Source organism: Garra rufa, chromosome 16 (genome assembly GCF_049309525.1).
Source record: "Garra rufa chromosome 16, GarRuf1.0, whole genome shotgun sequence".
In the NCBI taxonomy this organism is placed as follows: Eukaryota; Metazoa; Chordata; class Actinopteri; order Cypriniformes; family Cyprinidae; genus Garra; species Garra rufa.
The window spans coordinates 23,486,586-23,501,574 of record NC_133376.1 but is presented as its reverse complement, the minus strand read 5'-3'; the positions used below and the strand labels follow the sequence as shown (position 1 = coordinate 23,501,574).

The 14,989-nt window shown below is 35.1% G+C and overlaps 1 protein-coding gene across 1 annotated transcript; it reads left to right on the top strand.

The window, feature by feature from the left end:
* Positions 1-3,526: 3,526 nt before the first annotated feature.
* On the top strand, positions 3,527-14,257 carry LOC141288798 (uncharacterized). The gene is made up of 7 exons (XM_073820968.1): positions 3,527-3,861; positions 6,096-7,464; positions 9,153-9,181; positions 9,477-9,605; positions 9,707-9,773; positions 11,848-11,955; positions 12,355-14,257. The coding sequence occupies exons 1-7, from the start codon at positions 3,722-3,724 to the stop codon at positions 12,967-12,969; spliced, it is 2,457 nt and encodes an 818-aa protein (XP_073677069.1). The 5' UTR covers positions 3,527-3,721; the 3' UTR covers positions 12,970-14,257.
* Positions 14,258-14,989: the final 732 nt, after the last annotated feature.

Sequence of the window (14,989 nt, the reverse complement as noted above, 5' to 3'; positions counted from 1 at the left end):
CTTTAACTTGGCTATTAGTACGCTAGTTAAACATCAGCTAATAGTAAAATAAGCATTAGGTATTCTATTAACGTTAGATACAACTGCTTATTTCATAGTTTGCCTTTCTTTTACAATAAAGTTTAATGTCAATCTCGTCAAAAAACAGCTTTTTCATAAATCTTCTCAAGGCTAGATATAATAAGTAGAAAGCCTTAATATAGTCAACTATAACAAAGTATACGCTCAAAAGCGAAAAACAAAAAAGTTCAAGACAGAGAACAGTGCCTCTAAATTATCGTCAAAAAGTAAAATAGAAATATAACGAAATAACATCACCGCATCAACGAAACCGCTCTGCCTTCCATCGCGCCTCACCCCGTTGTGACGCACTTCGTTGTTGCCACGGCTTTTATGGACCGGAGTGAGGCGGTCGGTTTCAGCTCCTTCCGCCGTCTGATAAAAAATAGTTCCTCTCAAAAGGCTCTTAAAAGACGTTTTTACAGACGTTTCAGAGATATATAGACCTGCCAAATACATGTTGCTGTGAACATTCATAAATACTGTTAAAGGTGAAATTGTGTTGTGATCAAAAACAGTTTTTTTATGATAGTTTTATGATACAGTGTCTATTAAAGGTTGTGTAAACAACTCAAATAAGACAGAAACTCGAATTAGAAAGCAACCGTTCATATAATTTAAAAGCAGATGACATGGGAAATTTTATAAAAGGAATTCCCCCACTATATACGCTTTCCATTGCAAGATCAACAGTCACAGCTGCCCAGAAACGCAGGGTGATTCATCAGAAATACACTTTTCAAATAACAACACTTACGTCAGAAGCGCAGTGCGGAGGAATACAACATGGAGAACACAAACCCCCTCTTTCAATCCGGCTCAAACCGGTTTTAGTGCACGGATCTTCTTTTCTTTTTACTGCAGTGGCCCAGTGCGCATGCGTGTAACGTTTTCGGCTTAAAAAAGACGATAGATCAACTAAATACCAGAATGTTCTAGTTTAATCCAGATGGAAAGTTAGGCGAAAAGCAACCCAGCTTGTTTGAAAGTCAAGAAAATAATTAAGAAGGTTAAATAAACGGCCCGTCATGACAAATTCTGTCCAGTGTTTCTGTTTTGATCTAAGTTAGTGCTGTACTTCTACTCACTTGTAAACAGCGTCCGATAAAACTGAATAAAGGTACATTTAAACTGAATTCGCTGTGAAGATACAGTAAAGGGGGTCGTTGAAAGAGTGGGTGAGGGGCAGACGAGACCTCGAGCACGTCTCCTTTCTGGTATTTGTGCTGACGTTCACATCGTGTGAGGAGAAGGGGGATGGGCAACACTGATATACACTTAAAAACACGAAATACCAGCCTGTTTATGTCTTAACATTCCTCATGTAATGGGCCAGTAGAAACCTGTTTAGTGACGAAGCTTTCAGTGCTCATTTAGTAAACAATGGATAATCTCTTAAACGGTTTTATATTACACTGCAATAAATAAACACTCATTTTGGGTTTACGTTTCAGGGATCGTCAACGTTACATTACAGCATATGAAATACGAAATTAATGTAAATGAGACAACTTGTTTTTCATTCCTATGCATATGCAACGATTTATTATTCTTGGCAGCTGTTGTCATTTGTTAAAAAAATGTCGTCGTTTGAAATGATTTTGCAGATTCGTCAGTCATACAGTAACTTTCCGACTCACTGCTAATATAAAATTGTCTCGTTTTATTGTACCCCATCGTGTCATTTTGCGTCAGAACATTGTGTGTAAAAATGTATTAAAATAAAATTAAGTTATTCATGTGACGAATGTGGAGAAGTGTGGAAAGAACTACATATTTGGGCCTGTGTTTTCATTTGAAAGTTAACCACTAGATGGCACCAATCTCACAATAATCACATAACATTCTTAGCTAAAGTCTATTTGCCTATTGATAAATCTGGTCATTCGAAATGACCTGAAAGAAAACCTTCAGCCAGTGAGTTAGTCTTTATTCTTAGTTTTTATATATCATGTTTTGAACATGGAAATGGAAGGTGACTTTTGGACAGTATAATTTTTAACGTTTTATAATAAAGTCTCTTCTGCTCACCAAGCCTGCATTTATTTGATTCAAAGTACAGCATAAAATATTTGTACTATTTAAAACTGTTTTCTATGTGAATATATTTTAAAAAACAATTTATTCCTGTGATCAAAGCTACATTTTTACTCCTTCAAAAACCATTCTAATGTAATAAGCTTTAAGCTTTTGTAACATTATTACACTATCAAAAAACATTCAAAAGCTTGGAGTAATTTCATTTACATTTCATTTTTTGGCAAAGAAATTATAGAAATGAATACTTTTATTTAGCAAGGAGCTTTAAATTGATCAAAAGTGATGATAAAAACATTTATAATGTTACAAAAGATTTCTATTTCAGATAGATGCTGTTCTTCTGAACTTTCTATTCATTAAAGAAACCTGAAAAAATTCTGCTCAGCTGTTTTCAACACAATAATAAAAGTTTTTTGAACAGCAAATCAGAATATTATAATGATTTCTGAAGGATCATGTGACTGGAGTAATAATGCTAAAAATTCAGCTTTGAAATCACAGGAATAAATTACATTTAAAATATATAAAAAATAGGAAACAGTTATTTTTAAATAGCAAAAATAGTTAAAAATTGTGCTGTTTTAAATTTTAAATTTAAATTTCCTTTAGAAAGCATTCTAATATTCCGATTTGCTGCTCTAAAACCACTTATTATTATTATGTTGAAACAGCTGAGAAGATTTTTTTTAGGTTTCTTTGATGAATAGAAAGTTCAGAAAAACAGCATTTATCTGAAATAGAAATCTTTTGTAACATTATAAATGCTGTTATCATCACTTTGCTTAATAAAAGTATTGATTTCTATCATTTCTTTCACAGATTTTTTTCTATTCATCAGTGATTCCTGAACAAAGTACTGTTTTAACTGCTTTAAATATTGACAATAATATTAATAAATGTTTCTTGAACAGCAAATCAGCTTATTTCTAGACTGGACAAATGGTGCTGAAAATTTTGCTTTGATCACAGGAATAAATTACATTTTAAAATATATTCAAATAGAGAGCAGTCATTTTAAATAGTCAAATTATTTCACAATATTACTGCTTTTGCTGTATTTTGGATCAAATAAATGCAGACTTTGGTGAGCAGAAGAGATTTCTATAAAAACGTTTAAAAAAAATCTTACTGTCCAAAAAACGTTTGACTAGTAGTGTATAAATAAATGTCTTCCAATGGGTCCATTGTGATGTAACTGAGTAGCCTTTTGAATTTCATTCACACCATTTTGTGTACATAACCCAAATAGCCTTCTATGTCATGCAATGTCCTTTCACCAAAGCCTGATCGATTGTGTTCCAGCTGTGTTTTTCCCATGAGGGCGTTTTCACTGACTTTAGTGTGGAGTCATTACATCAGAATTCGATGGATATTGGGTGACAGAAAGCCCTGGCAGCATTAGACTTGTTTCACTCTGGCTGCTTGGGCCTGCTTGTGAAAGGATGCACAATTTCTTTAGAAGATCATTCATTCTTTAGCTTACTGGAACTTTAAAACCTCAAAAAGCAACAAGGATCACATGCCCAAATCAGAGCTAAAAAAAAAGTCATTTTCAGGAAATACAAGCGAGACATCAACAGAGTACAACAGCTGAATACTGATAGTGTAGCAAGTATAAAAGATGGAAAGATACTTCACACCTGTGCGTGGCTCCTCAGAGGACGAGGTGAAAATTTACAAGCATTACCATCCCATACCTCAACAACATCCTCACAATCATCATTATCACCACAACCATTATCACCAGCATGGATCACACAGGTATGTGCTTAAACTTTCTCTAGAGGATATGTAAAATAGACTTTTTAATTGAAGCTAAATAAATCAAAATATAAATATACAAACTTAATCTTGAAAAACTGATGTTTTTTGGTGAAATTTAATCTTTTTCCTTTTTTATCATAAAACTTTTATTTCACTATAGGTTAGTCCCTTGAGTTTAAAATCTTATCTAACCTGGCCAAAATAGTAGCATAAAACCTTATACGAAAACAAAAATCACACAAACTACACATTACAGCAATGACAAAATTCAGTGTTTTTCTTTTTTATTATTAAACCATTATTTCACCAGGTTAGTCCATTGAGTTTAAAATCATTTCAATCTGACCATAATACTAGCATTAAATAAAACCTTATAATAAAACAATATTCACACAAACTATGCATTACAGAGGTGACTTTTAAAACTACAGTTGAAGTCAAAAGTTTACATACACCTTGCAGAATCTGCTAAATTATTTTACCAAAATTAGAGGAATCATACAAAACGTATGTTATTTTTTACTTTGTACTGACCTGAATAAGGTATTTCACATAAAAGACATATAGTCCACAAGAGAAAATAATAGCTGGATTTATAGAAATGACCCCGTTGAAAAGATTATTATTATTATTATTTTTTGTTTAGTAATAGTTGTTTATGAGTCCCTTGTTTGTCCTGAACAGTTAAACTGCCCGCTTTACTTCAGAAAAATCCTTCAGGTCCCACAAATTCTTTGGTTTTTCAGCATTTTTGTGTATTTTTAAACCCTTTCTAACAATGGCTGTATGGTTTTGAGATCCATCTTATCACACTGAGGAAACACGCAATGCAAACTTTTGAACAGAATGAAGATACATTTTTGTACATTTTTCTTTTTTTTTTTAATTTAGTACCACACTTCAGAACATTGGTGTAGTGGTGCCTGTAGAAGTGGGTATATGCCCCTAATTCATGCTGAAAATAATAACTTACTGACATCTGGATGTGATTCTCCGCAATCTGTGATGAAATTGGTTGGGTTTTCTCTGTAGAGCCATTTGAACGCATTCGTTTACTTAATCCTTGGACTGAAAAGTTTACAGGGGTTCACCAGTAAACAGTTGTTTTTATTATAATGTACTGATTTAAATTGCTAATCAATAAGTAATTATTATTTTACCAGTCTGTGCACCTCCCCTGACATGTTCTCGTGTATGAACAGGCATTTGGGGTGAGAAGAACGGAGAAGGAGCGGGAACAATGACCGCATCACAGTGTCTTGTTCAGTGGGTGTTCTTAGGGTATATTTGCATTTATTAACTTGTGACTGAATTAGCTATTCTTGTGATGGACTGTCGTGATTTTGGCTAATGCAGGACACTACTGAATGATGAACAGAGGGGATTTAGAAGCCACTACACCGCTGCTTCAGAAGCTACAGAAGATACTTACATGTTTCCCAGAAGACAAAATAAGTAAAACTTACCCTTATCTTCAAATTTAATTTGATTTAGTTTTCACCCCCTGGCTCTTAATGCATTGTGTTTTCTTCTGGAGCATCAGTGAGTGTTTGAACCTTCTGTAATAGTTGCATATGAGTCCCTCAGTTGTCCTCAGTGTGAAAAGACAGATCTCAAAATCACACAGTCATTGTTGGAAAAGGTTCAAAAACACAAAAATGCTGAAAAACCAAAGAATTTTTCTGAAGAACAGTAGGCAGTTTAACTGTTCAGGACAAACAAGGGACTCATGAACAACCATCACTAAATAAAAAAAAAACAGATGTGTATCATTCAGAATCAAGTGTATGTAAACTTTTGAATGGGGTGACTTTTATAAATTTAACTGCGTTTTTCTCTTGTGGACTTTATGTAAACCTATTTTACACATAACATATAACAATATCTTATTCAGGTCAGTACTAAATAAAAAATAACATGCATTGTGTATGACCCCTCTTATTTTGGTAAAACAAATAACATTTAGCAGATTCTGCAAGGTGTATGTAAACTTTGATTTCAACTGTATATAAATATGTATAACTTTCCCATCCAATTTATGGCTTTATGTCTTGTGTATTGCAATTTTTTCTTACAGTTACAGATAATAATTGAGAAATTGTTATTCAACACAATGTAAACCTCCCTACTGCTATTGTGTAAATTTGCCAATTTATAACAAGAAGAGATCACATACTGCTTTCATTATTATTATTCATTTCGTTTCCTTATGTAACCCCTTTTTAAATCAGTCACAGCTCTTCAAGCATTCATGGAAAACAAAGTGATAAACATACTCACCATCACCACAACAGCCAGCATCACTTTTATCATCCTGCAAACCCTAAAATGTCCGGAGACCATCACAGCTTCTGTAAAAGGTCTTCCTCCAGCCTGTCCTCCTCCTCTTCCACATCTTCATCTGCATCTTGGACCTCAGAACCCAGCCTGGATGATGAGACGTATCTCATGGCCAAACCCCAGCATTCCCTGTCCTGCTCCAACATCCCTCAGGTTCAGAGGAAAAGCCATGACAGAGAATCCGAGGACTTTGATTTTGATCACAGAGATCAGAGGCACCGTCACAGCCTAGAACACGCCACCGAACTGCTGCCTGGTGCTCAGCATGGACATCGGATACCGAAACTCTCCCGGGGCCATAGCAAAAGCGAGGAGGGCCTTCAACAAAACAAACCAAAAGATGGTTACTCAGCAGGATCTCACCCCATAGTTCATGGGCCACTTTACAAGACTGCAAGCCTGGGACAAAACCTTGCCTTTGGTGGCAATAATGACAACACCGTAGGTGGCAGGGTGGTTCCCAAGAAGGCCGTTTCGTCTATTCAGCTGCCCAGCAAAGGTATTCTCAAAAACAAAGATGAAGGACAGAAAGAAGGAAACTTCAGGAAAGCGAAGTCTATGGAGGTGCTCTCTACCAGGGTGCAAGTCACAGGAGCATCCAAGCAGATCTCTATGGAAGCTGCGAGGGATAACTTTGTGAAAGGGAAGCTACAGTTCTCTGCATTTCTGGACGAGATCACCAAGCAGGTTATCAGTCCGTGTGCTCTTAGCTCTTTCGGCCTATCCACACCGACGCCACCAAAATCTCCCAATGAAGAGCGCAAGAACCGCAGCAGCAAGCAGGAGAGCTTCGTCCCGCCACCAAAACAGCAGCAGAGCAGCAGAGTTGAGAGACCTGATTCAGGAAAAACAGATTCCAGTTCACTTTCTCGATCACATAAGAAACCCAGCAAATACTACAACCGAAACCTGACCAGTACTCCACCGCCGCCCCGCCACCCTTCAAAAGCAGAAAGACAAGGGTCTGCTTCAGGTAAACAGCACCACAGGCAATATTCTCAGATGCTCACTGATGGTACCAGCACCAGCCCGGAAACTATCCACACCAACCTCTCAAAACACAAAGGGCGACATCAAAGTAGTCAAAAAGGCCTGTCCAGGAACTTCCATAGTAGGCAAGAGAAGGGATCACCCCCGCCTCTGCGAGCCACAGGGATGGAGTCTGAGTCTCAGTCGAGTAAATCATCCACCAGTGCTAGTTCAGAGAAAAGTGACAGACCCAAACACATGGGACACAGGAAGCAGTCCAAACCACACAGGGTGAGTTCATCAAATTAAGCAGTCATCTAATACACATTAAATATTATATACAGACAAACCAAAAAAAATTCAGACACGAGATATAATTTTAGATTTTTTTACTAGTTGGCGCAGGACACTATAGTTCATTTATGTAAGTGAAAATAAGGAAAATAAAGTAAGCTGTGACATATACCTCAAAAGTATTCATACAGTGGACTACCAGTAAAAATTGATTTGACACTTTGACCTGACCATGTTTTGTTGCATACTATTCTATCAAAGCTATCTGACATTATCAAGATGAATTTGTTCTGACACAATTTAACTTCTTAGTACAGCGAATAAACGGTGATGATGTAAGACATATTGAAGGTGTCTGAATACATTTTGGTTTGACTGTAATTCATTTTTGATTATCAAGATGAATTTGTTCTGACACAGTTTAATTCTGAGTTCTTCTCATATTTCATTACCATTTTCTAAACTATAGCGAATAAACTGTGATGTGTGAAACATAATTTTGTTTCCCTTTTTCTTATCATCAAGGCTGAGTTCATTTAACTAAAAATCCAGAAAAAACAGCAATATTGTAAAATATTTTTGCAATTTAAAATAGTGGTTTTCTTTTTTAATATACTTTTAAATAGAATTTATTCCTGTGATGAAAAGCTGAATTTTCAGGATCATTACTCATGTCTTCAGTGTCAAATGATCCTTTAGAAATCATTCTAAAATGCTGAATTATTATCACTGTTGGAAACAGTTGTACTGCTTAATTTTCTTTTGGAACATACTTTTTTTTCAGGATTCTTTGATGAATAACATTTTTTAAAATAACAGCATTTGTTTAAAATAGAAATCTTTTGTAACATTATACACTACCGTTCAAAGTCTTAAAGTCTTAAGCTTCGCTTAATTTTTTTCTTTCTTTCTATAAAAGAAATTAATATTTTCATTCAAGGATGTGTTAAATTAATAAAACGTGATAGTAAATACTTATATATTGTTATAAAAATATATATTTTTAATAAATGCTGTTCTTTTAACTTTTTATTCATAAAAATTCTGAAAAAAGTATCACAGGTTCCAAAAAAATATTAAGCAGCACAACTGTTTCCAACATTGATAATAAATCAGCAAATCAGAATGATTTCTTAAGGATCATTAGACACTGAAGACACGAGTAATGATACTGATGAAAATTCAGCTTTGCATCACAGAAATAAATTATATTTTAAAGTATATTAAAATAGAAAACCGCTATTTTAAATTGCAGTATTATTTCATAATTTGACTTTTTTCTGTATTTTTGATCAAATAAATAGAAATTTGACGAGCATAAATGACGTCTTTAAAAAATACTAAATATCTTACTGATCATTTTTTCCCCTCACACACACTTGGGTAACAGAATGGTTGATATTGAAGAATTGGTATATGTGTTATTAGTAGGCACAAATCAGAAAGATCAAAATTAAGGAATAATTAAAATAAAGGTCAGCCTTGGATTAACCTCTAATGCTGGAAGCATGAGGGATACCCTTCATTGTGTCCATATCCGTTGATTAGCACAATTGAACCAGATGAGTCATCAATCAATGGTCGTCCCTGGAACATATCACTTCAAAAATCAATTTTCTATTTTCTGTCCTGTTCTGTCCTCTATTTACTGTTTCACTCCCCTCTCTCTTCTCCTTTGCCCTTAGGATTCATCCGGTTCCATGGACAGAGTTCAGTAAGTGGTTTCCCCCCTTTTTCTGATTGGTTATTTCAAGCTATTGATTTTGCTCTTATTCCAGAGCTTTCCCCCATTTTACTCTGCTCCATTTCCCAAACTCTGCCATCCAGTGCGAGCCATATCGATTGCTTCTATTTTAATCTGTCTCTGTTCATCTGTCCAGTACACAGTCAGAGCAGTGTCAGAGTACTTTTTATTTACGAATGATTTATAATATTGAGTTTCTGCAAAAACACAGCAGTTTACCTCCTGACATAGACAGATAAACACACTGATCTGTAATATATTGCAGTATGCTGGAGGAGTACAACAAAGAGCTACACGAGAACCTGTTGCAGACGGTGGCGTGCATTGAGAACATGGAGGCAGAACTGCAGTGCACCAAGGCAGAGTTACTCAGCTTCAAAGAGAAATACAGAAGGTCAGCATCTAAGCTGTAAACATACCACTGTGAAAAATAAACATTTTTAGTTCATAAAATGATAGCACCATCTCTCATTCTTTATTACGTATCATTTGCAGGCTTCAGGAAAGCTATTCTGTTTCTCAGCAGGCAAACAGTGTCTTGGAGCAGAAACTCAAATCTGCGGTAAGGTTAATGCAAACAGGAGGCACTTTTCACAAAAAGAGTACAAATAAAGAAAGTCGGATCCAAAAGAAATTGTTTTAAAGAAGGTGCTTACTTTTGTAAAATATATAGAACTGACTTAGAATGTCAGCAAAAACATTTATTAATTTTGTAATTATTTTATATTAAGTTTGCAAAATTTTGACAAATTTCTAACAAACAGTAAACATCAAATAAATATCAAAATGATATATTAAAGGGAACCCCAGGTATTAAGACTTGTATGGCTTAATATAACATAAATGATGTCTCTTACTGAAATATGTAGTAAAAAACCACAAAAGAATTGCGTTATTTAAAAATCCACATTGTTTTAAAGTGCCTTGAAAAAGTATTCATACCCCTTCATTTTTTTCACATTTTGTTTTGTTGCAGCATTATGTTAAACTGCTTTAAATTACTTTTTTCCCCACATCAATCTACATCTCATACACCATAATGACAAAGCACAAAACAGGTTTGTAACAACTTTGCAAATTTATTAGAAATAAAACAACTGAAAATATCCTGTTGCATAAGTATTCATACCCATTTTTGGGACACTCGAAATTTAGCTCAGGAGCATTCATATTGCTTCTAGATGTTACTACACTTCGAGTGGAGTTAAACTGTGGCAAATTCATTTGAATGAGTATGATGTAGAAAGGCACACACCTCTCAGAAAAGGTCTAACAGCTGAAAATGCATATCAGAGCAAAAACCAAGTCCTGAGGTCAAGATAACTGCCTGTAGAGCTCAGTGACAGACTTGCGTTAAGTCAATGATCTAGGGAAGAGTTCAGAAAAAAATCTGCTGCATTGAAGGTTCACAGAAGCATTATCCATAATGGAAGATGACTGGAACAACTAGGACTCTAGAAAATGTCTGCCAGCCCCCATCCAAGCTGACAGAGCTTGAGAGGTGAAAAGGTGAGGCAAAGAATGGCAGATAATTGCCAAATGCAGATGTGCAAAGCTTGTCACATCATACCCAAAAAGACTTAAGGCTGTAAAGGTGCTTCAACTATGTACTGGGTTAAGGGTATGAATACTTATGCAATGTACTTATTTCAGTGCTTTATTTTTAATAAATTTGTACAATTTGCAAATCTGGTTTTTGCTTTGTCATTATTATGGTGTATGGAGTGTAAACTGATGTGGGGAAAAACTAATTTAAAGCAGTTTAACATAATGCTGCAACAAAACAAAATGTGAAAAAAATGAATACTTTTGCAAGGCACCGTATACATATGTTGGATTATGGGGGCGCCATTATGCTGTTAAATGGTTGCACTCGGTGAGCTACTGGCACTATCTGTTGCTATTTTTACTGCAACACAACTCAGAAAATAAAATACTGATACGATAACCACAGCTATTGAAAGAGCTCACAGGTGGAGATGGATATAAGTGTAGGTTTAAACTAAATACCGAACCATTTATTTTTCCCCACAAAGATGTTAAACCCCAGCTATACAGAGGTAAATCTCAAATCTGTGGTGAGAAACTCCTTCAGTGGCTGCGGCGTCACGACAAGCATCAGCTTGTTTACATCCTGCCAGGATGCCATCCAGCATTTCTTGTCCCTGCTGTTTGTATGCTATTTCTGTAGCTGTGGTCTACTAAAAGCCCAAAAGGCCTCATGGCTAAAGTAGCCAGTCAAAATAATGACGCCCCCTTAGTCCAAAATATGTCAATCTTTTATGGGTTTTTACTACATATTTCAGTAAGAGACATCATTTACGCTTTATTAAGCCATACAGGTCTAATACCCAGCTAAAAATAGAAAATATGAACAAGAAGAAGTCACAGGTTGTTGCAAAAGATACACATAGTACAGAGAAGCTCTGTGTTGTGAATTGCGGTCTTAAGTTTTTTTCTTATACATAAAGTGCACATCTGCAAAATATGATGGTACTCTTTTCAAGCCTTATGGCTTACTAATTAAGCCACCTGCTGTCCCTTGCACTGGGCTCTTTAAAAATGCAAATTCCCATCTGCTGATTTTTTTTAGTACTGTCACTTGTGTTATATTTAAGCTGTATTTGTTCTGACAGGCAGACAGCTTGGACTCAGAGAGGAAGTTCCTCGTGCAGAGAGTTGCAGATCTGACTAAACAGCTGGATACTGCTCAGAAGACCATCAGCTCTCTGGAAAACATCAATGTAAGTGTACCCACAGACAGATTCAGCAAACAGATGCCCCATGTCGTCTATTCTTTGCACAAACTAGACAATTCCCCACTAAACGGCTTAGAGTATACAGTATATACAATACCAGTCAAAAGTTTTTGAACAGTAAGATTTGTAATGTTTTTTAAAGAAGCCTCTTCTGCTCACCAAACCTGCATTTATTTGATCCAAAGTGCAGGAAAAACTGTAACATTCTGAAATATTTTTACTATTTAAAAGTTTTCCATTTGAATATTTTATGATTTATTTATTCCTAATTATTTATTTATTTATTAATATTCATTCCTGTGATCAAACCTTTTTTTAATTATGTTTCAGCATGGATTTGTGTCCCTAACAAAATGTTAAAGGTTAACATCTTTCTCTCTTTAGGTTCCCTCACTGATTAAAGAGTTGTTAAAAAATCACTTTGACTCTCAGGAAGCACTGGCGCACTTAAGTCCTCGAACATCTCCACGCCAGCCTGATGGTGACCAATCAGAGAGGGTGCAGGAGCTCAGAAACAATCAACCATTTGTTGGAAAAGCGGATATTTTTGAATGGCCTCAGACTGGACACACATGCTCAGGCGCCAGACAACAGCCTGCCACAACCTTTCTGCCATGGAAACATGATCACGATCCATGGGCAGCACCAGGGCAACTCGTGGCAAAAGGAAGTGACTCACAACTTCCTTTTTCTTTTGCTGATGATGTGCCAACCCACAAAAGTATGGCAGATACAAAAGTCCCTCTGTGTTCAAAAGCTATGAACACAGAGATGCACTTGATTCCCCCAAACCCATATAATCTAGATGAGATGAGGCTCAGCAGACAGACAGGTGAAGAGGGAACCTTCACAGTAAGGAAAGAGCCCACTGATGTCAGCTATTGTACAGCTCAGAGGATGCTGAATGAATTTTTGAACCAGATTACTCCTCCAACGCATGAAGGTGAAGGGAAAGATAGTTTAGAAGCAGAACTAACAGAAAGAAGCAGTAACATTTAACGTTTCCAAACTGTTAAACTGATAAAAATCTCAATAACATCTCCCATTACTAATTTTGCAGCAAGGATGCAAGTAACTGTGGCTCTAATGGCTCTTTGTTGGTAGTTGTGAAATACACTTAATTTCTAGTTCTAGTTTTACATGTAGAACTGCTGTGATGTGGAAAATACGAACGGAATCGCAGAATGTAGTCATAAAAATGGAATTTAACTGAACGTGATATTGTGGTCACAAATTCCTGGCGACACCCCTGCATGAACACATAAACATAAACTTTAGAGAGTCACTTCATAAGCATTTTACCATGTATTTTGAAAAAAAAAAAAAAACTATCATCATATCATATACAAACAGAAAATTAAAGGTCTTCACAGCAACCCGTCAAAATAAAAGTTCAATTTAACTTGAAGAAACAGTGACAGAAACATTTTACTTAATGTAATGATAGCACTAGTACTACTAATGAAATTATTACAACATTATTTTAGAGATATGATTTACCAGAAAAAAATTAAAAATATAAAAATAAGGTATGAAAAAAGTTATTAAATCCAACTAGAGTTTAAATCATTAAACTTTCGTTTTTGTTAAACTTTTAATAAATTGCTGTTAAATTGTGTAAGTTTTATGATTTCAATTAATTAGACATGCGTTCTGATTGATATTTTTTAATTTAACCATTAAAACAGTCTGGAGTCTAGGAAAAAAAAAAAAAACTGAATCCAGAAAAATTTTAAACGGAATTGAAGAAAAAAGAAAACGGATTTCATAGGGCCCTGTATATCCAATAAAACTATTAGTTTTCTAGTTTTCCTGCTTTTATTTGTAATATGCAAAAGACATCCTCCATATTTGTGTTTTTATACCTGTTTGCATTTTTTGCTCTGTTTATTGTGAAATACTTAACATTGGTAAAATACTATAGGCCTATTTAGACATTCATATTATTTTACTGCTAATCAAATTTACTGTCAATGAGCTGCTTGGAAAAGTAAGATTTTTTTTTCTTTTATCTTTGAGTGTTTGCCTGTATAAAATTAAACTGTAGAGTGAATAGCACTTCTGTGAAATATGTAAATGAATTACTAAGACAATTACTGTCTCTATTTTTCATGTGTCTATTTATTGTATAAATTAACATTTAGAGAAGTTTGAATTGTTGTCTTTGTGAAATCTTAATTGAAAACTGATAGAATGTAAGTTATATTTTCTGATAGAAAGCAAATAAGCCATATAACCATATACATTTATTATAGAATATCCTTGTATTAATAAAGCCTTGTGTGCATTTCCTCTACATTTGGGAATGGTTTATATCTGTCTTAGTCATTTCAGGGGTGTCTTTATATCCATATCCTTATTACATCAAGTAAAAATTAAATCAGCATGCTCAATAAATCGTAACACCGCTTCGTCATATTTCAAATGACCCATCTATCCATCTTTTTCTTTAACGTGGAATTAAGCCTATGGGTGAGACTTCCGGTTCATTAGCCGCTGTAGCGAAATAATGAGAAGAATAACAACGTCAGTGTGTTCACAATTAGGATAATAAATTAAAATAACATGGTAAGACACAACTGCAATATCAAGCAGCAAAACAAGCTGTTTTGTACAGCTAAAAATAGCTGGACGCGGATGAGACCGGAAGCCAAACCCATAAAATCTACAAATGGCTGTGCCCGCTCTTACGGGAAAAATAAGGTGGATATTCTATATATGGTCACATTGGATTATGAGGGACACAGTGTGTCCATTTAAAAAAAAAGCTACTATTAGACACACATTATCACTTACCTTTGAGGCAGCAAATACACACAGCCAACAGTGATACACAACTACAGTGTCTGCAAAGGCACTAACCCATCCCTAGATTGGCAATTTTTGCTATTACATGTTTAATCTGGGGCATTTTTATTACTTTTAGTGTGTTTTTGACTTGAGGCCTCATTTATTTCTATTATTGAGGCTCACAGTGTTAAAATGCATCACACTCTGCCATGCCTGTTTTCTTCTCCAT

What these genes read in the sequence shown, in the direction of transcription:
- LOC141288798 (XM_073820968.1), top strand. Translation starts at nt 3,722, where the DNA reads ATGGAAAGATACTTCACACCTGTGCGTGGCTCCTCAGAGGACGAGGTG. An exon ending in GGTTCCATGGACAGAGTTCA is followed by an intron (nt 9,182 to 9,476) that starts GTAAGTGGTTTC and finishes AATATATTGCAG; the next exon opens with TATGCTGGAGGAGTACAACA. An exon ending in TTCAAAGAGAAATACAGAAG is followed by an intron (nt 9,606 to 9,706) that starts GTCAGCATCTAA and finishes TATCATTTGCAG; the next exon opens with GCTTCAGGAAAGCTATTCTG.